The sequence below is a fragment of the Gorilla gorilla genome, chromosome 8 (assembly GCF_029281585.2).
Source record: "Gorilla gorilla gorilla isolate KB3781 chromosome 8, NHGRI_mGorGor1-v2.1_pri, whole genome shotgun sequence".
In the NCBI taxonomy this organism is placed as follows: Eukaryota; Metazoa; Chordata; class Mammalia; order Primates; family Hominidae; genus Gorilla; species Gorilla gorilla.
This window is the reverse complement of record NC_073232.2, coordinates 131,461,035-131,486,430: the sequence shown is the minus strand read 5'-3', so window position 1 is coordinate 131,486,430 and position 25,396 is coordinate 131,461,035. Positions and strand designations below refer to the sequence as shown.

Below are 25,396 nucleotides of genomic sequence, written 5' to 3'. Positions count from 1 at the left end.
TATGGACTGTGCATTAGATAACAGTATATCAATGTTAAAATTCCTGGTTTTGAGCATTGTAATAGTGTTATCATATAAGAGAATATACTTGTTCTTAAAAAATACACTGTCAAATATTGTGGGGCTTTAAAAAGCAAATTAGGGCTGGGCGCAGTGGCTCACACCTGTAATCCCAGCACTTTGGGCGGCTGCAATCACCTCAGGTCAGGAGTTCATGATCAGCCTGGCCAACATGGCAAAACCCGTCTCTACTAAAAATACAAAAAAATTAGCCGGGCATGGCGGTGGGTGCCTGTAATCCGAGCTACTCAGGAGGCTGAGGCAGGAGAATTGCTTGAACCCGGGAGGCAGAGGTTGCAGTGAGCCAAGGTTGTGCCACTGCACTCCAGCCTTGGTGATAAAAGCGAAACTCTGTCTCAAAAAACAAAAAAAATGAATTAGTTATTTAATCTGCAAACTAGGATAGGCATCAAAGATTTTGAAGAAACAAACCATGATTTAAAAATAGTTCGGCCAGGCACGGTGCCTCACACCTCTAATCCCAGCACTTTGGGAGGCCGAGCTGGGCACATCACCTGAGGTCAGGAGTTCAAGACCAGCCTGACAAACATGGCAAAACCTCATCTCTATTAAAATACAAAATTAGACGGGTGTGGTAGTGCATGCCTGTAATCCCAGCTACTCGGGAGGCTGAGGCAGGAGAATCACTTGAACCCGGGAGGCAGAGGTTGCAGCGAGCTGAGATCGCGCCATTGTACCCCAGCCTGGGCAACAGAGCAAGACTCCATCTGAAAAAAAAAATTCATATATATATATATATATATAGTTCAAGGCAACAGTAGTTTTGTGATAAAACACAGAGGATTAACCACCAAAAGAATGATGTTGATGATAATTGCCACAGGCATTCAGGGAAAGGATGTGTCAGCTGGGGGTGTCAGAAGTGGCTGCACAGTGAGAATTTAGCTGGGCCTTCCACCAGATTCATCTGAATTTTCTAGGAGTCTGCCATGTGCCAAGCACTGTGCTAAGTGCTGGGGATATAGCAGTGAGCAAGATGGGCATGATCCTTGCCCTGTCGGGCTTCTGTTCTAGGGAGGAACCCAACCAATACCCAGTAAATAGATAAAGTAATTGCAATTTTAAGTTTCCAGTAAAAGGAAACAAGGGCCAAGACAGAGACATTCACAGTCATTGGGGAAGTCTTCTTGGGGAGGATGCCATCAAAGCCAGGAACTAAATAATCAAGAAGAGCTAGTCAGATATGTGTGGAGGGTAACAGCATGTCAATCAAGAGGACCGCATGTGCCCAGGTGAGGGGTAGCTTTTGGGGAGGTGGAAGTAGACCAGTATGGCTAACACAGGGATGGGGTCCAGAGGAGCCCAAAAGGAGATGTCTGAAAGGAGGCAGGCATGCAGACCTGCAGGGGCACAAGCCACGTAGGGCCTTGTACAAATTTGTGTTTTCCTCTAATGAGATGGAAAGCCACGGAAGAGCTTTAAGTACGAGATGAAACAGTGGTTCGTGTTTTAAGAAGCATCACTGTTGACGCTGGGCAGAGAATGGACTGAAAGGAGGCAGAGTGAGAGCGAGAGGCCAGTTAAAAGCAGGCGGGGGGGAAAGGGAAGCTGTCAGACAGGGGCAGTCCTCATGCTTGGACTTTTGCAATGTCCCCAGATAAAGTTCCACATACCGTTACAGAGAGAGACTGATGAGACTTAAAAAGACCATCCCACACCTGTTAGTCTGGTTCTCATGATGAGTGCTCCTGGCCTGAATAAATATTTCCACCTAAGTCCCATAATCAGCCTGTGGGGAGCATTTGGTATTACAGTTTTTGTTGTGCTCTGTCTCAGTGTGGGTGTCCCTAAACCTGGAGATAAGGATTCAAATGCAAGTAGCTTATTTGGGAATGGAGATAAGGGAGGGGAACTAACACAGGGAAGGCAGCCAGTGAAGGGTGTGTTAAGTTACCTCCATGGTGACCAGGACTGGATCTGTGGGAAGACCCTGGGAGGTAAACGCCCCAGATAGTCCATTTAAGAGGTGAGGGAGCTGGGGTATTTCTACACGAATTCCCTCCACCCAGCCATTGCTGAGGGCTGCAGGCAGCGGTATAAATTCCCAAGCACCTCTGTCTTTCCTCAGGGTGGGTAGACCAGGTTTCTGCAATTATGCAGAAAGGCCCCCACACAAAGATGCAAATCCTGGCAGCTGGAAATCTCTGGAGCCCAAAGAAGTGGCAGGGTCTGAGGATACCAGAGAGATGTGAAAGCTATACTCTGTGTCGTTGTTGTTTCACTTTTAAAATAGACCTCTGCCATATGGTGGCTCACGTCTGTAATCCCAGAACTATGGGAGGCCAAGGCAGGAGGATCGTTTGATATCAGGAGTTCAAGACCAGCCTAGGCAACAGAGTGAAACCCCTGTCTCTACAAAAAAAATATTTTTTTAATTAGCTGGGTGTGGTGGTGCACACCTGTAGTCCTAGCTACTCGGGAGGCTGAGGCCGGAGGATCCTTTGAGCCCAGGAGTTTGAGCCTGCAGTGAGCCATGATTGTGCCATTGCACTTCAGCCTGGGTGACAGAGTGAGGACCTATCTCAACAAATAATAATAATATAATATAATAGACCTCACATGATGGAAGTAATCTTGCCTCTTGACAGCCAGGAGACCTTCAGAAGCTGTGAACGAGTTGCATGAGAAAAACGATGGTGGCCTGGACTGAGGTGGAGGCAAATGTAGGTGGAGGCAAGACAGCGTCTCCTTTGGGTGCTGCTGGCCAGCAGTGGGGAGGGAAGGGTGGGAACTGTAGGGGATAAAAGACATTTTTTTCTCATCCATCTCTAGATTCTCTAGATTCTGAGACCCTCTATAACCACAGATGGAGTAACAAGAGAAAAGCATACACATTTATTGAATATATTTTACGCGGCATGGAAGCATCCACAGATGAAGACCCAAAGGAACAGGGAACCCCGTGTCTTTTCATGCTTAGTTTTGATGGAGTGGACAGTCATGCAGCAGTATGACTGGACAAAGGGGATGTGATCTAATGGCAATAAACTGAGAGAACTTAGCAAGGCCTGTTTGTTCATATTCCTCTCTGTATCCCTGTGTCTTCAGACATAAGGACATTCCTCTCCTCTGGGTACAGGCTGGGCACCCCTGGAATGAGGGCCTTCTTCAGAGGAAGGTCAGATGATTCTTTCATGGTCTGCTTCAGGGGAGAAGGGCAGGAGGAGGTCAAAAAGTGATCTTCCTGCTTTTGCTGTTTTCCAAATGCCATGGTGCTATATTTTGGGATATGGTGTTCTGAACCCCATCAGAATCAAGATGACTCCTACTTTCTGGCTTGAATGATTGTATGGACTGTGAAGCCATGTACTGACCTGAGGAGGTTTGGGGAAGTCGGTGGCGGGGAACAGATTTGAAGAAAGCAAGAGCTTGAGGTGCATAAGAGGCATCTGCGTGGAGATGTTGGCAGGCGGCACTCAGAGGACAGGCCTGGGCTGGAGACACAGCTCTAAAAGATGACAGGCTGCCAGGAGTTGGAGGAGAAAGAGGGATAAATGGGCAAAGTACAGAGGATATTTAGGGCAGTGAAGGTATTCCATATGATAATATTACGGTGGATACATGTCCTTATACATTTGTCAAAACCCATAGAATGTACAACACCAAGAGTGAACCTGAGTTTAAACTTGGACTTTGAGAGATAATGGCACATCACTGTAGAGTCACCGAGTGTAACAAATCTACCATTGCAGTTTGGGATGCTCATAGTGGGAGAAGCTGAGAATAGGGGCTATGGGAGATCTCTCTGTACTTTGCTTAATTTGCTGTGAACCTAACACTGTTCTAAAATATAAAGTTTGGCAGGGTGCAGTGGCTCTCACCTATAATCTCCACACTTTGAGAGGCCAAGGCAGGTGGATCACCTGAGGTCAGGAGTTTGAGACCAGTCTGGCCAACATGATGAAACTCCGTCTCTACTAAAAATACAAAAATTAGCTGGGCATGGTGGCACGGACCTGTAGTCCCAGCTACTCGGGAGGCTGAGGCAGAAGAATCGCTTGAACCCACAAGGCTGAGGTTGCAGTGAGCCAAGATCGTGCCACTGCACTCCAGCCTGGCAAGAGAGTGAGACTCCGTCTCAAAAATAAATAAATAAATAAAGTCTTTTTAAAAGGGTGGAGGCCGGGCACAGTGGCTCATGCCTGTAATCCCAGAACTTTCGGAAGTCGAGGCGGGCGGATCACCTGAAGTCAGGAGTTCAAGACCAGTCTGGCCAACATGGTAAAACCCTGTTTCTACTAAAAATACAAAAAATTAGCCAGGCATGGTGGCAGACGCCTGTAATCCCAGCTACTCGGGAGGCTGAGGCAGGAGAATCACTTGAACCCAGGAGGCAGAGGTTGCAGTGAGCCGAGATCGTGCCATTGCACTCCAGCTTGGGCAACAAGAGTGAAACTCCGTCTCAAAAAAAAAAAAAAATGGTGGAGGGAACGGGCTGCAAGGAGGAGAACAGCTCAGAAGTAAGCAAGCCAAGGTGTGCCTGGGGGTGGGCAGAGAGGGGGATGACTCAGCCTAAGAAATTCACCCGAGGCCTAGTGGGTGGCACACACTTCCCAATCAGCCTGTGAGTGAGGGTTTATACGGAGACAGACTGAAAGGTGAACGAATCCATGGGGCTTTGAATCAAGGACAACTCAACTCCTTCCAATCCTGGGCTGCCTGCCTTTGACATTAACTTGGAACAGCACAAGACCATGCTGGAGCATGCTGGGGGTAAGTTTAGAAGGGAAGCCTTGGCCGGGTGTGGTGGTTCACACCTGTAATTCCAGCACTTTGGGAGGCTGAGGCAGGAGGATTACTTGAGCCCATGAGTGTGAGGCCAGCATGGGCAATAGAGAGAGATCTTATCTCTAAAAAAAAATTTTAAATTAGCCACGCATGGTGTTGTGCACCTGTAGTCTCAGCTGCTCAGGAGGTTGAGGCAGGGGGATCACTTAAGCCTGGGAGGTTGAGGCTGCAGTGAGCTATGATTGCACCACTGCACTCCAGCCTGTGTGACAGAATAAGACTCAAAAAATAAAAATTAAAAATTGAAAAAAAGAGGACTTGGCTGGGAGACAGGGCTTGGTTCCGAGACTTCATCTTTTCTGAACCCAGGAGAGAGCCAAATCTGGGGCTCCTCTTCAATGAGGGAAAAAAAGGAAGAAAAAAAATGTATGTTTTTTGCCGTGGAAAGAGGAAGAACTCAGCAAAACCCAGAGTCCTGCTTGCCATCTCTAATTGCAGCCCCAGCTACCAGAAAGTTAACTTGTGGTTCCAGGGGCGTATTTTCCTAATCATCATAAAAATGAGCATATATCTTTTCATTTGCCTCCCCCTCAACTAGGTCCAATTTTTTTTCCCTCCCAAACTGAAAAGGGAGAATTTCAGTCATTTTCTCCTTTACTCATGAGAATAAGGCCAGTTCATCTCTTTCCCTTTCTTTCTTTCTTTCTTTTTCTTTCTCTTTCTCTTTCCTTCCTTCTTTTCTTTCTTTCTTTCTCTTTTTCTTTCTTTCTTTCTTTCCTTCCTTCCTTCTTTCTCTCTCTCTCTCTCTCCTTCCTTCCTTTCTTTTTCTTTCTTTTTTTTTGTTATCTTTTTTGTTGTGGTGGTTGTTGTCTCTTTCTTTCTGGGGAAAAATGTGTGTTATTGTTGCAATAGCTAGAGAAAGCTGAATAATTTTTTTTTCTTTTTTCTTTTTTCTTTTTTTCTGAAATGGAGTCTCGCCCTGTAGCCCAGGCTAGAATGGAGTGACGTGATCTCGACTCACTGCAACCTCCGCCTCCCGGGTTCAATTGATTCTCCTGCCTCAGCCTCTCCAGTAGCTGGGATTACAGACATGTACCACCACACTTGGCTAATTTTTGTATTTTTTGTGGAGACAGAGTTTCACCATGTTGGCCAGGCTGGTCTCGAACTCCTGACCTCAAGTGATCCACCCGCCTCGGTCTGCTAAAGTGCTGGGATTACAGGTGTGAGCCACCGCGCCCAGCCAAAAGATATTTTTTTTTTCAGAATGTGTGTAGAAATCCTGCCAGCACTGCTTATTGACTCACTTGACAAACTTGCTCTGGGTAGTTGCTGCAAGCCAGGGATTAGCTGAGCCTTGGGATTCCAGGGACGAGTAAGACATGAGCTCTATCCTCAAGAGGTTCACAGTATTGTTAAGACCCAGACAAGGCAATAGAAAATTCCAATGCCATGTGACAGGAGCTGGGAGCGCTGAGAATGAGAAGGGCATGGTGTTTTCTAGGAACCCGGTAGGGGTCTCTAACCAGGACAAGCTGGGAAAGCGGTCAGGGAATGCTTGGCAGAACAGCTGCTCCTTCCTCCTAAGGCTTATATTGGTTATCAAAAATCAATCGTGGTTATCTTTTGTTGGAATGAACAAAAGGGGGACTCTACTAGTCCTACCAGGGGAAGTCAGTTGCCACAGCCTGAGACTAGCTGGACACTTTGCAAATCTTAACAGGCCACTGGGAGGCTCTTGCATGAAATTCCTTCTGGGCCTCTGGGTCAGAGATTCTAGGGTATTTCATTTCTTTGGCAGAGATCAGCAGACCAGAAGGCCTACATGTACACTGGAAAGCCCCCAACCAAGGAATCCCTGTACGACTTGAGGTAAACTATTTAACCACAGGCAACTGCCTCAGCTTCCTGTTTGGTCAAGAAGTGATAGGCAGTGAAACTTCATCTCCAATGGCCAAAAGCCCTGGGAATTGTGCTGCTGTGCTTGGCCTCTCTGCCTGGTGTGAAGCAAACAGTAATGCTTTGTTGAGCTTGCCTGAAATGCCCATGTGAAGAATGACTGTTGAATGCTTGAGATTTATGGAGATAAAAATTACAAAATGTCTTAGCTTGATTTACATTGACGGAAAAAGCAAAAAAGATACCTATAAGGCAGTGCATTTTTAAGATGAAAATTAAACCATACATTAAACAGAAAATATTTAAAATGTCAGGCACAAGTTAATACAGTGGAAGTTAACTCTTTCTCCATCTGACAAAGAGAACTTTTTTCAAAATCGGACCAAGCTATTGGACACCCAGGCTGGAGTCTGATGGTGTGATCTCGGCTCACTACAACCTGTGCCTCCCAGGTTCAAGTGATTCTCCTGTCTCAGCCTCCCGAGTAGCTGCAATTACAGGTGCCCACCACCACACCCGGCTAATTTTTTTGTATTTTTAGTAGAGAGAGGGTTTCACCATGTTGGCCAGGCAGGTCTTGAACTCCTGACCTCAGGTGATCCGCCTGCCTTTGCCTCCCAAAGTGCTGGGATTACAGACGTGAGCAACCATGCCTGGCCAAGATGTCTTTCTAATCATAGCTAAAGTCCATCTCAGGTGGATGGGGATTTGATAGGTGTCTGACCATTGTGGTCACCCTTATTCCTTATAGTTACCTTTATTTATTTATTTATTTTTGAAACAGCGTATCACTCTGTCACCCAGGCTGGGGTGCCGTGGTGCAAACATAGCTCACTGCAATCTTAACCTCCTGGGCTAAAGCAATCCTCCCACCTCAGCCTCCTGAGTAGCTGGGACTACAGGCATGTACCATCATGCCCAACTAATTTTTGTATTTTTTTTTTTGTAGAGACAGGGTCTCGCCATGTTGTCTAGGCTAGTCTTGAACTCCTGACTTCAAGTGATCCACCTGTCTCGACCTCCCAAAGTGCTGGGATTACAGGTGTGACCCACCAAGCCCTGCCCATAGTTAGCTTTAAAAGAAAAAACTGGGCTGGGTGCGGTGGCTCACGCCTATAATCCCAGCACTTTGGGAGGTAGAGGCAGGTGGATCACGAGGTCAGGAGTTTGAGACTAGCCTGGCCAATATGGTGAAACCCCGTCTCCACTAAAAATACAAAAATTAGCCGGGTGTGGTGGCGCTTGCCTGTAACCCCAGTTACTCGAGAGGCTGAGGCAGGAGAATCCCTTCAACATGGGAGGTGGAGGTTGCAGTGAGCCAAGATGGCGCCACTGTACTCCAGCCTAGGTGACAGAGTGAGACTCCATCTCAAAAAAAAAAAAAAGAAAAGAAAAGATAAAAGAAGAAACTGGCAAGGTTTCCTGAGTCAAAGGACAGCCCAGACCCAGCAGGTGCCTCAAGGCAGAAGAGGTGAAGCTGCCCTGAACAGGTAGATTCCCAGTATCTTTCTTTCCTTGCCTGCATGTCCCTGTGGCTTCCAGAAGAGCCTAATTTGAGCCTGTTTGGGGATCAGCGTTTGCACAAATTCCTCACCCCTCACTCCTGAATGAAAGGAGGAAAAGGGCTGGGCATGGTGGCTCACGCCTGTAATCCCAGCACTTTGGGAGGCCGAGATCGGCAGATCAATTGAGGTCAGGAGTTGACCTAGCCAACATGGTAAAACCCCATCTCTACTAAAACAAACAAACAAAACAAAACAAAACAAAAAAACCTGGCATGGTGGCACGTGATTGTAATCCTAGCTACTCGAGACACTGAGGCACAAGAATTGCTTGAACTCGGGAGGCAGAGGTTGCAGTGAGCTGAGATCATGCCACTGCATTCCAGCCTGGACGACAGAACAAGACTCTGTTTAAAAAAAAAAAGAAGAAAGAAAGGAAAATGAACTTCATCACTTTGAGAAAAATAAAATGTCTTCAGAGCCTGTGCCAGTTGTTTGAAAATGTAGTATGTCTGCTTGTGGGGAAAAGAATAACTTATTTATACCACTTTCTCTGTATCTAGCACCCCACTACATCTTTTGCAGGCATTATCTCACTGTGCATGGCTGAAGCGGTAGATGCCATCATTACCCTCATTTCACACCTGCAGAAACTGAGGTATAGAAACATTAACTGGTCTAGTCACGAGGGATTCTGTGATGCCTGAGACATATGACCTGCCCTCCAAGACCATAAATGACAGACCAAGAATTTGATCCCATGTCCTGGTGGCACTACAGCCTGTGCCAATACCATTAGAGCAGTGGTTTCCTCTGGGGGTTCTCTTGTCCCCAGGGGACATTTGGCAACATCTGGAAACATTTTTTGTTGTCACAAATAAGTGGGTGCCTTCCTTTCACAAGCTTGGCAGGAAGACAGGAACAGACAGACCCCAGAGAAGGAAAAGAAGGCTGAGAGTCGCCCGGACACAGTGGCTCACACCTGTAATCCCTACACTTGGGGAGGCCGAGGCAGGCGGATCACTTGAGGTCAGGAGTTCGAGACCAACCTGGCCAACATGATGAATCCCCATCTCTACTAAAAATACAAAAATTAGCCAGGTGTGGTGGTGCTCACCTATAATCCCAGCTACTTGGGAGGCTGAGGCAGGAGAATCACTTGAACCCGGGAGTGGAGTTTGCTGTGAGCTGAGATCATGCCATTGCACTTCAGCCTGAGTGACAGAGCAAGACTCTAAAACAAAACAAAACAAAACAAAAAACAAACCGAAAAAGCACCTGTGTCATAGGGTTGTGCAGACGGAATAGAGATACTGCATTCAACCCAGAGCGTAGCCCCATAGTGTGGTCACTGAAGATAACAGTAAACCAAAGGGACAAAGGTCACTAGTCACTTCCACCTGCCATCTTCCCCTTCACCTTCCCCAAGCAGCAGGATAGATGATTTCTCTGTGAAGCCCTTCTTGGCCCCTTTCTCTAAACCATGATAGCACTTCACTTGCACCTCTCTTTTACTTAATATAACGAACACTATGTGCCTACTGACTGTGCTAATGCCTTTAAAATATGAACTCATTTATTCCTCACAAAAGCCCTTGGGGTAAGCACTAACATCATTTCAATTTTACAGATGGGAAAACGTGCAAAGTAACTTGCCCAAGGCCACGTGCCTGCAGCTAGCAGAGCTGGTGTGTCAATCTCAGCTGTCCACACTCAACCATTATGCCTCTTTCATGCCTCTTAAAATGCTGAATCTTGGACTGGGTTTTTTTAATGATTTTATCAGTATTCCTTGGATACACACACAGTTCCTCGGCAGCAGGGTCTGAGTGATCCTCTCCAGTACATGTTTATTAATGATTAAAATCACATTGTTGGCTAGGGACAGTGGCTTACGCCTGTAATCCCAGCACTTTGGGAGGCCGAGGCGAGAGGATCACTTGAGGTCCGGAGTCCAAGACCAGCCTGGCCAACATGGCAAAACCTGGTCTCTACTAAAAATACAAAAATTAGCCAGCTGTGGTTGTGGGCACCTGTAATCCCAGCTACTCAGGAGGCTGAGGTAGGAGAATCACTTGAACCTGGGAGGCAGAGGTTGCAGTGAGCCGAGATCGCACCATTGCACTTTAGCCTGGGCAACAAGAGCAAAAACCCGTCTCAAAAAAAAAAAAAAAAAAGAATTGCTTTCAGAGCCAATTATGAGGCCCTCAAGTAATGTTACCTTGAAGCCTAACCCTGACTATGAGCTGGCACTAACTAATGCATCTGAGCTTTAAAACTGAAACCAGGATGAGTGAGGTGAAATTCTAAGGGAACTCCACTCTGCTCTGTTGCTTTGACTTGCACCATGCTTTACATTTTTATAGTGAAGTTTAGTTATGAGCCAAACTGCCTGTGTGCAGGAACTAAAAAACACATGCCTACAATAGGAGAGCAAGGGGCCCTCCAGCATGGGGAAGGGAGAGGCGGGCGGCAAAGGGCTGTGGGCATAAGGAGAAGAGAAGGCGACCCCTTGGCTTGGCTTTGCCCCCTCCCCACTCCCCTTTTGTTGACTTGAGCTACTGAAGCTTAAGTACTTTAAAACTGTAGGCTGTTGTGACAGTGGCTCATACCTGTAATCCCAGCACTTTGGGAGCCAGAGGATCACTTGAGCTCAGGAGTTCAAGGCCAGCCTGGGCAAGATAGCAAGACCTTGTTTCTACCAAAAAAACAACCCTGTAGTATGAGGGAGAAGAGGAGATGATGAGGGTGTGGATGACGTAATCTCACGAGTCGGCTAGGGAAAAGGTGCTGAGGCTGAACTCCATCAGACACACACGCTGGGTGGTCAGTGGTATGGAATTTCTGGGTTCTTGCCCTACCTCTCTGCTTCTAGCCAGTGATGTGATTTTGGGAAGGTCTCTCCATCTCCAAAAGGCTCAGTTTTCTGAGCCTTTTAGATCTATTAAATCACTGGAGTAGACTACAGTATATAATGTTTTTAGTCCCTATTTCTTCTACCTTTTTCTCTCTCTCTTTTTTTCTTTCTTTCTTTTTTTGCTTTTCCTTTTTCTTTCTTTCTTTCTTTTTTTTTTTGAGACAGGGTTTTGCTATGTTGCCCAGGCTGGTCTCAAACCCCTGGGCACAAAGTGATCCTCCTACCTTGGCTTTCCAAAGCGCTGCAATTACAGGCATGAGCCACCATGCCTGGCCTTTTTCTAATTTTTTTTTAATTGAGGTGAAATTCACCAAATATAAAATTAATTATTTTAAAGTTTACAATTCGGGGTATTTAGTTAATTCATAATGTTATACCCACCTCTATCTAGTTCCAAAACATTTTCATCACCACAAAAGAAAATCCTGTACCTACTAAATAGTCCCGGCTGGGCACACTGGCTCACGCCTGTAATCCCAGCGCTGTGGGAGGCCAAGGCAGGCAGATCACTTGAGGTCAAGAGTTCGAGATCAGCCTGGCCAACATGGCGAAACTCCGTCTCTACTAAAAAATACAAAAAATAATTAGCTGGGCATGGTGGTCACACCTGTAGTCCCAGCTACTCGGGAGACTGAGGCAGGAGGATCGCTTGAATCTGGGAGGCAGAGGTTGCAGTGAGCTGAGATTGCACCACTGTACTCCATCCTGGGCAACAGAGGGAGACTCTGTCTCAAAAATAAATAAATAAAATAAAAAATAAATAAATAGTCAGTCCCCATGCCAGCTTCTCCCAGTCCCTAACAGTTGCTGATTTGCTTTCTGTCCCTTTGGAATTACCTATTTTAGATGTTTCATATAAAAGGAAACACACACTATTTGTTCTCTTGTGTCTGGCTTCTTTCACTTGGCTAGTGTTTTCAAAGTTCATCTGTGTTGTAGCATATATCAGTATTTCATTCCTTTTATGGATAAATAATATTCCATTGTGAACTACAGTATTTTTTTTTTTTTTTTTTGAGACGGAGTTTCAATCTTGTTGCTGAGGCTGGAGTGCACTGGTTCGATCTCGGCTCACTGCAACCTCTGCCTCCCAGGTTCAAGCGATTCTCCTGCCTCAGCCTCCCAAGTGGCTGAGACTACAGGCATGCGCCACCATGCCCAGCTAATTTTGCATGCCCAGCTAATTTTGCAATTTTTAGTAGAGAAAGGGTTTCACCATGTTGGTCAGGCTGGTCTTGAACTCCTTACCTCAGGTGATCCACTCACCTCAGCTTCCCAAAGTGCTGGGATTACAGGTGTGAGCCACTGCGCCCGGCCTACAGTACGATTTTGAGCTCCAAAATGATTGTCTCCTTTTCAATCATCTGCTAAACACAGACATAATTAAAACCAATTAAACAAACACAAGGAAGGTGTGAGGTGAAATAGTCGAAACATGTGTGTCCCCACACATCCAAGGCAGTCCTTTCCACATCTGGGGACTGGTACCCAGGGTGGCGCCTAGTGGTACCTGAGATGATTTTAGAAAATATACTGGGCTGGGTGTGGTGGCTCATGCCTGTAATCCCAGCACTTTGGGAGGCCAAGGTGGGAGGATCACCTGATGTCAGGAGTTCAAGCCCAGCCTAGCCAATATGGTGAAACCCCATCTCTACTAAAAATACTAAAAAAATTAGCCGGGTTTAGTGGTGCACGCCTGTAATCCCAGCTACTCGAGAGGCTGAGCCAGAAGAATCGCTCGAACCAAGGAGGTAGAGGTTGCAGTGAGCCGAGATTGTGCCACTGCACTCTAGCCTGGGCGACAGAGTGAGACTCTGTCTCAAAAAAGAAAAGGAAAAAAAAAAAAGAAAGCCAATTTAAAGAAAATAGTAAGTGATATTTGGTGATAAGAAGACTTGAGAAACGAAGTTGCTAATTGAATGACTAGTGATTGGAAAATACCAACTCAGACCGGGTGCAGTGGCTCATGCCTATCATCCCAGCAGTTTGGGAGGCCGAGGTGGGCGGATCACTTGAGGTCAGGAGTTTGAGACCAGCCTGGCCAACATGGTGAAACCCCATCTCTACTTAAAATACAAAAACTTAACTGGGCATGGTGGCAGGCGGCTGTAATCCCAGCTGCTCAGGAATCCCAATTACTCATGAAGCTCAGCCAGGAGAATCGCTTGAACCCGGGAGGCAGAGGTTGCAGTGAGCCAAGATCATGCCACTGCACTCCAGCCTGGGTGACAGAGCAAGACCCTGTCTCAAAAAAAAAAAAAAAAGAAAAGAAAAGAAAAGAGAAAAGAAAATACCAGCTCCAAGACTGCAATTTGTCACACTTACTGTAAGGCCACGGTGTGATTTTTTCCTATGTTTGATGTGGTTGCTTCAAGTACTATGCTCACCACTGAACACTTGGCTTCATTAATTGACAAAAACCAAATTTTAAATTTGTCCCAGTTTTCCCAATTTTGGGAAGAGAGGCCAAATGGAAGACCACACACAATTCCAACGGATTTCAGGCCAACAAAGCCTTGATGTGTCTAGCCCACTTAGCTTATTAACGGACTAAAACTGCATTTGTAATTAATTCCATTTCATACAGAAGCCAGAAGTCTCTACCTGAGGCTCAAATAAGAAAGGGATCCTGTCACAGAAATAGTAGACACAGTAATCCACACAAGGTTAACAAACAAAACAGTGGGAAATACGGAAACAAATACCTAATGCCCCGCCTGGATTCGTTCTTTTAAGGTTGGGGCGACAGTAGGAAAACCACGTGTCACTTGCCCAAGCATTCAGCCCTAAAGGGAATTTCTCCCTCAGGGTCCCCAGGAGGCAGGGAGGCGGTGGCTCCTCCGGCTCCGCCCCCCTACCAGCAGAGGGCCCGCTCACCACCCCGTAGGCCCCGCCCCTGCGTCTCTGCCCGCCCCGTTGCTCCCGAGTGCGCTGAAAATGGCGGCTGCTGTAGGACGGTTGCTCCGAGCGTCGGTGAGTGGCTGTCGGCTGGGGACAGGCGTGGAGACACTGGTGGCTCCGGGAACGTGCTTCTCAGACAGGACCCCGCGCTTCTGGGCATGAGGGCCATTCGCCCTTCTTAGAGGGGTTTCCGCGGGTAACGGACCCAGAGGCCTCCCTCCGGGAAGGTTCCATGCGCCTGCGCAGAACCGCCCTTCCCCACTCCATCCTCGCGGTCTCTTCCCCGAGTCCCTCCTCTTTCGGCGTCCCCGGTCCCCAGGCCCATCTCCACTTAAGGTCCTGGCCCTGATTCTGCCACCGACCCTGTGATCTTGGGCAAGCGCCTTCGGCTTTCTCAGACTGTGTACTTAAGATGGAAAGAATGATGCCTACATCAAGGCGTTGCTGTGAACAGCCCCTTAAATACTGGATAAAAACGCGCAAAGTGCTAAAAAACTCACAAAGGCTTTCCCTCCCAATCCCACTCCCGCGTGTTTCTGCTGCTGTTTCCTGCTTAACTGTGGGCAATGCGTCGTGCTCTTTTGGTACACGGCTTTCTCTGGTGGGGTTCAACACAGCCCCTTTCGTTCTCCTGAGTCATTTTGAACATTAAAGTTGAGCAAACCGGCAGAGTGCGGTGGCTCACGCCTGTAATCCCAGCACTTTGGGAGGCTGAGGCGAGCAGATCACTTGAGCCCAGGAGTTTGAGACCAGCCTGGAAAATAATAGTGAGACCTTGTCTCTAAAAAAAAAAAACAGCCGGGCATGGTGGTCAGTGCTCCTGGGGAGGCTAAGGTGGGAGGATCACTTGAGCCCAGGAGGTCGAGACTGCAGTGAGCCGAGATCGCGCCACTGCACTCTAGCCTGGGTAAAAGAACGAGACTCTGTTTCAAAAAAAAAAAAAAAAGGTTGAGTAAACATGTCCCTTGAGCCTTTAACAGACTCCCAGAGGCTGAATTTGGCTCTTCTTGTTTACTTGTCGCTGGTGCTGGAGCGGCCTTGTTTTTCTAAGGAAAACCTTGAAATGGTAGAACATACTCAGCAGATAGTGCTGGGAAAAGCCTGCGCAAGTTCCCTGGCTTCTGAACCCTGTGTTGCTTTAAGCGCATGGAGTTTCTGATTTTTTTTTTTTTTTCTTTTTTGAGACGGAGTATTGCTCTGTCGCCCAGGTTAGAGTCCAATGGCGCGATCTCGGCTCTGCAACCTCTGCTTCCCGGGTTCAGGCAATTCTCCTGCCTCAGCCTCCCAAGCAGCTGGGATTACAGGTGCCTGCCACCGCTGCCTGGCTAAATTTTGTGTTTTTAGTAGAGATGGAGTTTCACCATCTTGGCCAGGCTGGTCTCGAACTCCTGACCTGGTGATCAACCCGTCTTGGCCTCCCAAAGTGCTGGGATTACAGGTGTGAGCAACCGCGCCCAGCCGGTCTTTGTGTTCTCATAGTTCCTCTCCACCTTCCAGTCTCCTAAGAGAAGGAAGCAGAAGGGAGTGTTAAGAACATGCAGATCCAATCCATGCTCTTAGAATTTGGGGTTTGCTATTTGGTTCACAGGAACAGGGACAGCTGAAAACACCGTTGGCACGATGCCCTTTCAGCCTTCAGTCACCAGTCCAGGAAAACTTTCTAATAAAAAGTTTCTCTTTCCAGGTTGCCCGACATGTGAGTGCCATTCCTTGGGGCATTTCTGCCACTGCAGCCCTCAGGCCTGCTGCATGTGGAAGAACAAGCTTGACAAACTTATTGTGTTCTGGTTCCAGTCAAGCAAAATTATTCAGCACCAGTAAGTGTTATGTCATGTCTTGGCTGGAGCCAGGTAAAGGAAAAATGAACCATCGTCTCTGGACAGGGGCTCTGAACCCTGGCCAAACGTTAGAGTCACCTGGGAGCTTTCAGGAACACAGCACTGCCCCCGTCCCACCCCAGACAAGTTAGTCTCTGGGGTGAGACCAGGATGTGCCGGGTGATTCTAACGTGCAGCCAGGGTTGAGAATCACTGAGGCAAACTGCCCTTGTCACATTTCCATGTTGGTTGTCAGAGCTTCTAATCCACTGTGTTGAGGAGGGTGTTACTGGGAGCTCAGATGCCTTCTGAGTCTAGTGTGTCTGAAGAGCTGTGAGTGGTGGGCAGCCTGTGGGGACCTGAGAGGGCAGCTGCTCTAAGATTCAAACCTGTGTACTGGCCCCAGCTGGCCACTTAGGAACCAGACCTGTCTAATGGTATCTGTAATCTGAGTGAAATTTAGCTGTTTCTTGAGATTTACACTCCCTTCTCTAGGATATGGGCTTTGCTAAGATCAGCCTCAGATAATGAGTGGAATTTGAAAATACCTTGTCTAGATTTGACTAGCCTTTGAAAAAGCACGTATTTAATATGTAATGGTTTGGGGGGGATATACTTTAGTAAAGCCTTTGTTTGTGGGCAAAATGTTCTAAGAGGTTTCTCAATTTTACTACCCTGGAGCTTTAAAATATTTCTAGTAGTGATGTGATACCACAGGCTTAAAACTTTACTCCTCTGGTTCCAAATCCTCATCCCCAGCAGCTCCTCCTGTTTCTGTTCATGGCAGTGTCAGGCATTTTGACATTGGAACTACTCTGTCCCTCATTCCTGGGTAGAAGCAAGTCCTTTTCAGTTTTGACACATCTCTTGCATCCATTCCTTTCTGTTCTTTCTGCCCCATCCCTCCCCTCAATACGTCTAAGATCACTGAAATCGAGGCTGGGCACAGTGGCTCACAGCTGTAATCCCAGCACTTTGAGAGGCCAAGGCAGGCGAATTACTTGAGGTCAGGAGTTCAAGACCATCCTGGCCAACCTGGTGAAATTCCGTCTCTACTAAAAATACTAAAAAAAAATAAGCCGGGTGTGGTGGTGTGCTCCTGGAATCCCAGCTACTCGGGAGGCTGAGGCAGGAGAATTGTTGAACCTGGGAGGCGGAGGTTGCAGTGAGCCAAGACCATGCCACTACACTCCAGCCTAGGTGACAGAGCGAAACTCTGTCTCAAAAAAAAAAAAAAAATCACTGAAACCACCTCCTAACATGTCTCCCCCTTCCTCCTGCTCCTCTTTCCCTCCTGCCAGACTAATCTTCCTAAAAACCCCCATCTCAGCCAGGCACGGTGGCTCACACCTGTAATCCCAGCGCTTTGGGAGGCCGAGGCTGGCAGATCACGAGGTCAGGAGATCGAGACCATCCTGGCTAACATGGTGAAACCCCCTCTCTACTAAAAATACAAAAAATTAGCCGGGCGGGGTGGCGGGCGCCTGTAGTCCCAGCTACTCAGGAGGCTGAGGCCGGAGAATGGCGTGAACCCAGGAGGCAGAGCTTGCAGTGAGCTGAGATGGTGCCACTGCACTCCAGCCTGGGTGAACAGAGCGAGACTCCGCCCTTGACTCTGTTATCTTTCCTGTTAAGAAGACCCAGCAGCCTAGTATTTAAGGACTGTTGCAACATGGCCTTCAACCATTCCTGCCTGCTGCCTGCTCTTCACTCCGTACCCTTAGACACTCTCTGTTCTCATTAGACTGCCACACGCTGCTCCACACACATGTCCTGTCTTCCTTCCTGCTGTTTCCTACATGCCATCTGCCCCATCCCATCTAGACTTGACAAAATCTGAACGATATTTAAAATCCATCTCTAGTCTCATGTCTTCCTTAATTCTATCCCTACTTTGTCTTCCTCTTTTTAGTTTCCATAGCACTTGGAATTGAATTTGTGCACAATCTAAAACTATAGAAGGAGAAATTACAGTTGGCCCTCTGTATCTGGGTTCTGCATCTGTGGTTGGTTGAATCGAAAATATTGGGAGGGAAAAATGGATGGTTGTGTCTATACTGAACACAAAGTCTTTTTTCTTGTCATTCCCTAAACAATACAGCTTAACGACTATTTACGTAGCATTTACGTCGTATTAGGTATTATGAGTAATCTAGAGATGATCTAAGTATACTGGAGGGTGTGTGTAGATTATATGCAAATCACCACTTTATGTAAGAGACTTGAGCATTTGTAGATTTCGATATCCTAAAACCAATCCCCCAACAGGTGGCAAAGGATGACTGTGCCTAAGATGTACAGTTGAACCGAATGTTTTGATTTATACTAAGCACTTTATACTACTAATTAATTATCATGAGAAGTTTAAATAAAATCATAGGTGCTTGACATAGCAAATGATGAACTCCATATGAGTGTGGGTTTTTTTTCAGGTTCCTCATGCCATGCACCTGCTGTCACCCAGCATGCACCCTATTTTAAGGGTACAGCCGTTGTCAATGGAGAGTTCAAAGACCTAAGCCTTGATGACTTTAAGGGGAAATATTTGGTGCTTTTCTTCTATCCTTTGGATTTGTAAGTGTAATTTCTATGATGCTTTCGTGTCATTCTGAGAGCAAGCACATATCCTGTTCCCGCACTGAATTGTCTATCCCTAGATACTCTTGTGAAAGGAAGGATTCTTTCTGACCCTTTATCACTGATGGCCTTGTTGATTACAGCTGGGATCTGTAGCTTGTTTACAAGTGATAAACTTCGGGGGTGGGATAGGACAGCTTGCTTTATAGTACGCCTCTGTGCTCTGGAGCACTGCTTCCCTAAGCCAGTCTATGAAAAAGTTTTCACTGGTCTGGGGAAAAATGAGAAAAGTAGGCATAATAAAATGATTTTTTTCAAAAAAGCAACTTATTGAACTGTAATTTTTTTTTCTTAAAATATGTGTTCCTTTTCCCCATTTTTTGATACAATTCCTGAAATAAAAAGGTGAGGGGAGGTAGTAGTACTTTTGCCAGCACAACACTATAGTCCAGTGAGGATGGTAAACCATTTTGCCTTTTTTACCCTTAGCAAGTTGAACTAGTTATTAGACCACTAATTGTTAAAATCCTTGTTTTTAAATGCTCTAATGAGAATTTCTATCCTTTTTTTCCAGCACCTTTGTGTGTCCTACAGAAATTGTTGCTTTTAGTGACAAAGCTAACGAATTTCACGACGTGAACTGTGAAGTTGTCGCAGTCTCAGTGGATTCCCACTTTAGCCATCTTGCCTGGATAAATACACCAAGAAAGGTATAGCATTGTACCCCTAGCTTTTGCTCTTACAAACTTGCTTGGAAGAATCTAAATTTCTAGCTATGCTGCTGGACTATCAAGATCAAATTACGCAAGGGTTGGGTTTTTTTTTTTTTTTTTTTGAGACGGAGCTTCACTCTTGTTGCCCAGGCTGGAGTGCAATGGCACAATCTTGGCTCATTGCAACCTCCGCCACCTGGGTTCAAGCGATTCTCCTGCCTCAGCTTCCCGAGTAGCTGGGATTACAGGCATGTGTCACCACCCCTGGCTAATTTTGTATTTTTAGTAGAGATGGGGTGTCTCCATGTTGGTCACACTGGTCTCGAACTCCTGACCTCAGGTGATCCGCCCACCTTGGCCTCCCAAAGTGCTGGAATTACAGGCATGAGCTACTACACCTGGCCTACTCAAGGTATTTTTTTTATTATTACTCTTCCATGTCTATGTATGAGAAAATTAGTCTTTAAAAGAATGCTTTAAGAATTAGAAAAAGCAGCCGGGCGTGGTGGCTCACGCCTGTAATCCCAGCACTTTGAGAGGCCGAGACAGGTGGATCACAAAGTCAGGAGATCGAGACCATCCTGGCTAACACGGTGAAACCCCATCTCTACTAAAAATAAAAAAAATTAGCCAAGTGTGGTGGCGGGCGCCTGTAGTCCCAGCTACTTGGGAGGCTGAGGCGGGAGAATCGCTTGAACCCAGGAGGCGGTGGTTGCCATGAGCCAAGATCGCACCACTGCACTCCAGCCTGGGCGACAGAGCGAGACTCCATCTCAAAATAAATAAATAAATAAATAAATAAAATAATAAAGAATTAGAAAAAGCATCTGTAGTCCCAGCTACTCAGGAGACTGGGGTAGGATGATTGCATGAGCCCAGGAGTTTGAGGCTGCTGTGAGCTGTGATCGCATCACTGCATTCCAGCCTGGTGACAGTGAGACTCTGTGTCTTAAAAAAAAAATTGGAAAAGGTCTGTAGTATTAGCCGGGTGTAAATTTTCCTTCTGCTTCTTTCTAGCTGTGACCTGGAACAAGTTACTTAGATTTTTCTTGCCTCAGTTTCCTCATTTTGATAGTGTCTTCTCCAGGGTGGTTTCGAGGAGGCAGGAGGTTAATAGAGTAAGCAGTGCTTGGCCCGTTGTTGAATTACTGTTACCTATCGCCGTTATTGTTGGTCTCAAACATTGTGGTACGTGGTCAAGAATGTTGTGAGGCCACACATTCTAACAGTCATGTTTGCATTTTGATTAGAATGGTGGATTGGGCCACATGAACATCGCACTCTTGTCAGACTTAACTAAGCAGATTTCCCGAGACTACGGTGTGCTGTTAGAAGGTTCTGGTCTTGCACTAAGGTAAGATCCTGTTTCTGATGAACTTAAGATTATTTTTCATGTTTAGTATCATTCTACTTCTTATGGGATTTATGTAGACCTTGGTAAAGCATTTTTAAAACCAGAAGATCCTGGCTGGGCATGGTGGCTCGTGCCTGTAATCGTAGCACTTTGGGAGGCCAAGGCGGGAAGATCACTTGAGTTCAGAAGTTCAAGACCAGCCTGGGCAACATAGTGAGACCTCATCCCTATTATATTAAAAAGAATTAAAATTTATAATAATCAATCCTTAATTTTAGTCTTTAATAAACACTGATAAAATGCCTCCTGCACGGGTTGGCGGTCTCTCAGAAATGCTGAGACATGCATGTCCCCTCCACCACCTTGGGTCTCTTTCTGAAGAAGGCTGTCTGCGTCTTGAGGCCACACTGCTCCATACTCCCTAACTATGTGGGAGCCACTTCCATGGGGACACACACCTGACATTGAAGCCATCAGACTCTTTGCAGAAGGGGGGACTAGCAGGGTAAGAGGTAGTCTCTTGGAATGGTGACCATCTTCAGCCCTGGAACCAAACAATCCTTGGTTTGAGTTTTTCTTTTTTTTTTAACTCAGCTACTTAATAGCTGTGTGACTTTGGGCAACTGATTTGATTTAACCTTGTTGAGCCCCAGTTTTCCCATAACTAAAATGAGGCGGTACCTCACAGGTGGGTGTGAGGATTAAATAGTGACACAGCTAGAGTTTTTAGCATAGTTACTGGCAGCAGTTGTTAGGATTTCTGCCCCAGAACATCATTTCTATCTGTATTCAGTCCCTTATTAAACCTTTATTCCTTTGAGTGTGAAAAGCTTTCAGTCCTCAGCAGCCCCACATTCAAACATAACCTTCCTGGGAGGGATGAGAACTTGGGTCTTAGAATTGGCATCTTGAAGTCTGTTGAGAATAGGAGTGAAGGAGGGATAGGGCAGAACTTGACCTCCAGGAAGGAAGAGAGGGGATCCCCCTTTGATGTGCTGTGCCTCACAGTTTTGCTGGGGGCTGGTCAGCTTAAAGCCAGCTCACCTGGCTGGGTGCGGTGGCTCAGGCCTGTAATGCCAGCACTTTGGGAGGCCGAGGCGGGTGGATCACCAGGTGAAGAGATCGAGACCATCCTGGTCAACATGGTGAAACCCCGTCTCTACTAAAAATACAAAAAATTAGCTGGGCGTGGTGGTGGGCGCCTGTAGTCCCAGCTACTCGGGAGGCTGAGGCAGGAGAATGGCGTGAACCCGGGAGGCGGAGCTTGCAGTGAGCTGAGATCGCGCCACTGCACTCCATCCTGGGCGACAGAGCAAGACTCCATCTCAAAAGCAAACAAACAAACAAAGCCAGCTCACCTGCCTCTCTTGTAGGTGACCTCTGGCCTGCTCTTTCTTGGGTTACACCTTGGATTTTAGCGCTGAGTGGCATCTTAGAGTTTGGGCCTTTTTTTCCTCTCTTTTTTTTTTTTTTCTTTTCTTTTCGAGACGGTGTCTTGCTTTATCACCCAGGCTGGAGTGCAGTGGCGCGATCTCGGCTCACTGCAACCTCCACCTCCCGGGTTCAAGCAGTTCTGCCTCAGCCTCCCGAGTAGCTGGGATTACAGGCACACGCCACCACGCCCGGCCAATTTTTGTATTCTTAGTAGAGATGGGGTTTCACCATGTTGGCCAGGCTGGTCTCAAAACTCTTGACTTCGTGATCTGCCTGCCTCGGCCTCTCAAAAGTGCTGGGATTACAGGCATGAGCCACCGCACCTGGCAGACCATTTTTTTTTTTTTTTTAACTTTAAAGAGATTATCAAACGAATGCCTAGGTCTTTCAGAATTGGCAATGGCCAGAGAAAGGGTACTGGCTGTTTTTCTCCTACGGTCCCTTTCCCTATGAGAACTCAATAATTTTGCAGTTACCTCCGTACCCGTTTTAATATTGAGATTAACAAGAGAGAGAAGCTGAGTCTGGCTTATAAGATAAAGACTTTGGGAGTCTATGGGCCCTGCTCTGTCCCAGCTCTGCCTCACCTTCTATTGGTGGACTTCAGCTGGCTGCACCCTCTGGGAACAGTTTCACCTCAAACCCCAGGCCCCCAGTGCCTGACCCAGGGAGGGAGAAGCATCTTTTACCCTGAGTTTTCTCTAACCTGCCTTTTCCATGAGTGATTGATACCTGAAATTTCCACATCCTTTTAAGACAGACTGTTAAAACCTGTAGGTTAAATAACCGGACACAGTGACACACACCTATAGTCACGCTACTTGGGAGTCTGAGGTGGGAGGATCAGTTGAGCCAGAAGTTCGAGGCTGCAGCCTGCTGTGATCACACCTGAGAAGAGCACTGCACTCCAGCGTGGGCAATATAGTGAGACCCTATATTTAAACCAAACAACCAAAAAAACTTCTAGGCTAAACATATCTGCATCTGTCACAGTAACACCAACACAGAAGATAAACACAGACCACTGTGGTAGCGTGGTTCATCTCATTACATGCTGCTACATGATTAAAAGTGATGGGCATGGTTTTCTGTTTTGCATAGACTTAGAGCCTGTACATTCTTTCTGTGAAGATTTTTCCCATGGGATTTCCCCCCATTTACCCAATAATTCATTCATAATAAACAGTTGTTGAACCTAGATAACATACACCTCTGTCTCTTCCCATTTGCCTATAAGTTTCTTGCCAAGATGTGATACAGCAGCTCAAAGAATGCTTGCCAAGTCACTAATAGTCTTTGCTCTCTCTAGTTCAGTGACTTTCCGATACTGTGTAACATTCAGGGCACTATGTGAACTTGTAAGTGCGACCATACTGCATGTTTTATGGTGACTGGTCCAGTACTGCCTTTGTTAAAGCATCTGTCATCAGTAAGAGATGATAAGTTTTTTGCACAACAGTGAAAACCCCACCTTTAAGCATATGATTACGCTTAATAAATATTTTATTAAAAGGAGAATTAAAGACCTAAAAGGGAAGAAGTTAGACTGTTCTAGTTCTGGTACTGTTGAGGCACTGATGAGGATAAATGATAATGCAGAGGTCTCTTCATAATTGACCCCAATGGAGTCATCAAGCACTTGAGCGTCAATGATCTCCCAGTGGGCCGAAGCGTGGAAGAAACCCTCCGCTTGGTGAAGGCGTTCCAGTATGTAGAAACACATGGAGAAGTCTGCCCAGCGAACTGGACACCGGATTCTCCTACGGTAGGTTTTTTTCTCCAAAAGCAGTGAGGTCCATGTTCTCTCAGCCTCGAGAGCTATTGACCTGAAATATCCACAAAAGGGAGCCCACTCTTGGAGCAAGCGTGCAGATGATGTGCAAATGGGTGAAGCTGCTGTGGGGTAGAGGGGGTGGGGTGGGGAGCCAGGAACCAATTATCAGAGACAGGCAGGCCTTTTTTTTTTTGAGACGGAGTCTTGCTCTCGCCCAGGCTGGAGTGTAGTGGCGCTCTCTCAGCTCACTGCAAGCTCCGCCTCCTGGGTTCACGCCATTGTCCTGCCTCAGCCTCCTGAGTAGCTGGGACTACAGGGCGCCCACCACCACGGCTAATTTTTTGTATTTTAGTAGAGACGGGGTTTCACCGTGTTAGCCAGGGTGGTCTGGATCTCCTGACCTCGTGATCCACCTGCCTTGGCCTCCCAGAGTGCTGGGATTACTGGCGTGAGCCACCGTGCCCGGCCTAGAGACAGGCAGGCGTTAATGAAACTTTCATCTTTATGTTTTAAAGGGAAATCTTTAAAAGTTTAAAGAACTTTAGGTTAAAAATTGGGAGTTTGCCACTCACTTTTGGGACTGTTATTATGGTAAAGTCACAGTTACCTAATTAAGCTTTTGTATTTTCAGATCAAGCCAAGTCCAGCTGCTTCCAAAGAGTACTTTCAGAAGGTAAATCAGTAGATCACCCATGTGTATCTGCACCTTCTCAACCGAGAGAAGAACCACAGTTGAAACCTGCTTTTATCATTTTCAAGATGGTTATTTGTAGAAGGCAAGGAACCAATTATGCTTGTATTCATAAGTATTACTCTAAATGTTTTGTTTTTGTAATTCTGGCTAAGACCTTTTAAACATGGTTAGTTGCTAGTACAAGGAATCCTTTATTGGTAACATCTTGGTGGCTGGCTAGCTAGTTTCTACAGAACATAATTTGCCTCTATAGAAGGCTATTCTTAGATCATGTCTCAATGGAAACACTCTTCTTTCTTAGCCTTACTTGAATCTTGCCTATAATAAAGTAGAGCAACACACATTGAAAGCTTCTGATCAACGGTCCTGAAATTTTCATCTTGAATGTCTTTGTATTAAACTGAATTTTCTTTTAAGCTAACAAAGATCATAATTTTCAATGATTAGCCGTCTAACTCCTGCAATGAATGTTTATGTGATTGAAGCAAATGTGAATCGTATTATTTTAAAAAGTGGCAGAGTGACTTAACTGATCATGCATGATCCCTCATCCCTGAAATTGAGTTTATGTAGTCATTTTATTTTATTCATTAGCTAACTTTGTCTATGTATATTTCTAGATATTGATTAGTGTAGTCGATTATAAAGGATATTTATCAAATCCAGGGATTGCATTTTGAAATTATAATTATTTTCTTTGCTGAAATATTCATTGTAAAACGTACAAAATAAACATATTTTAAAACATTTGCATTTTACCACCATTAACTGTTGGATCAGCTTATTTTGGGCTCTCCTTTCCTTCTCAGATTATCAACAAACATTTATTGAGCATTTACCTCAGGGGCCACAAAGAGAATAAGATGCTGGTTCCGCCCTCATGGAACTCGGTTTAGGGGCAAGACAGATAGGGAAACATTTTCTCGTTGTTTCAGTAAATCGTTGAGTGCCTACCCCGCACCAGGTGCTGTTTTCCAGGCACAAGAGCGAACAACGGACAAACCC

The 25,396-nt window shown here is 46.2% G+C and overlaps 1 protein-coding gene and 1 long non-coding RNA gene across 4 annotated transcripts; one reads left to right on the top strand and one right to left on the bottom strand.

Annotated features, from left to right (window-relative positions):
- Nucleotides 1-2,893: 2,893 nt before the first annotated feature.
- Nucleotides 2,894-14,014, bottom strand: LOC129525047 (uncharacterized). Of its 3 annotated transcripts, XR_008669068.2 has the most exons (4): nucleotides 13,833-14,011; nucleotides 12,394-12,494; nucleotides 3,396-3,544; nucleotides 2,894-3,220 (listed from the first exon to the last, which is right to left on the bottom strand). It is a non-coding gene; the product is annotated as an uncharacterized lncRNA (long non-coding RNA). The 3 variants fall into 3 exon arrangements; XR_008669067.2 differs by having other exon boundaries at nucleotides 2,894-3,544; nucleotides 13,833-14,014; XR_008669069.2 differs by having other exon boundaries at nucleotides 2,894-3,544; nucleotides 12,394-12,491; nucleotides 13,833-14,014.
- Nucleotides 14,015-14,027: 13 nt separating this feature from the next.
- PRDX3 (peroxiredoxin 3) lies at nucleotides 14,028-25,155 on the top strand. Its single transcript, XM_004050178.4, has 7 exons — nucleotides 14,028-14,100; nucleotides 15,713-15,845; nucleotides 18,278-18,419; nucleotides 18,997-19,132; nucleotides 20,386-20,489; nucleotides 23,523-23,688; nucleotides 24,329-25,155. The coding sequence occupies exons 1-7, from the start codon at nucleotides 14,065-14,067 to the stop codon at nucleotides 24,380-24,382; spliced, it is 771 nt and encodes a 256-aa protein (XP_004050226.1). The 5' UTR covers nucleotides 14,028-14,064; the 3' UTR covers nucleotides 24,383-25,155.
- Nucleotides 25,156-25,396: the final 241 nt, after the last annotated feature.

Bases quoted from the DNA above. Each gene is read 5' to 3' on its own strand.
- PRDX3 (XM_004050178.4), top strand. From the start codon at position 14,065: ATGGCGGCTGCTGTAGGACGGTTGCTCCGAGCGTCG. The intron at 18,420-18,996 runs GTAAGTGTAATT...CTTTTTTTCCAG, and splicing joins TTCTTCTATCCTTTGGATTT to CACCTTTGTGTGTCCTACAG. The intron at 19,133-20,385 runs GTATAGCATTGT...CATTTTGATTAG, and splicing joins GGATAAATACACCAAGAAAG to AATGGTGGATTGGGCCACAT.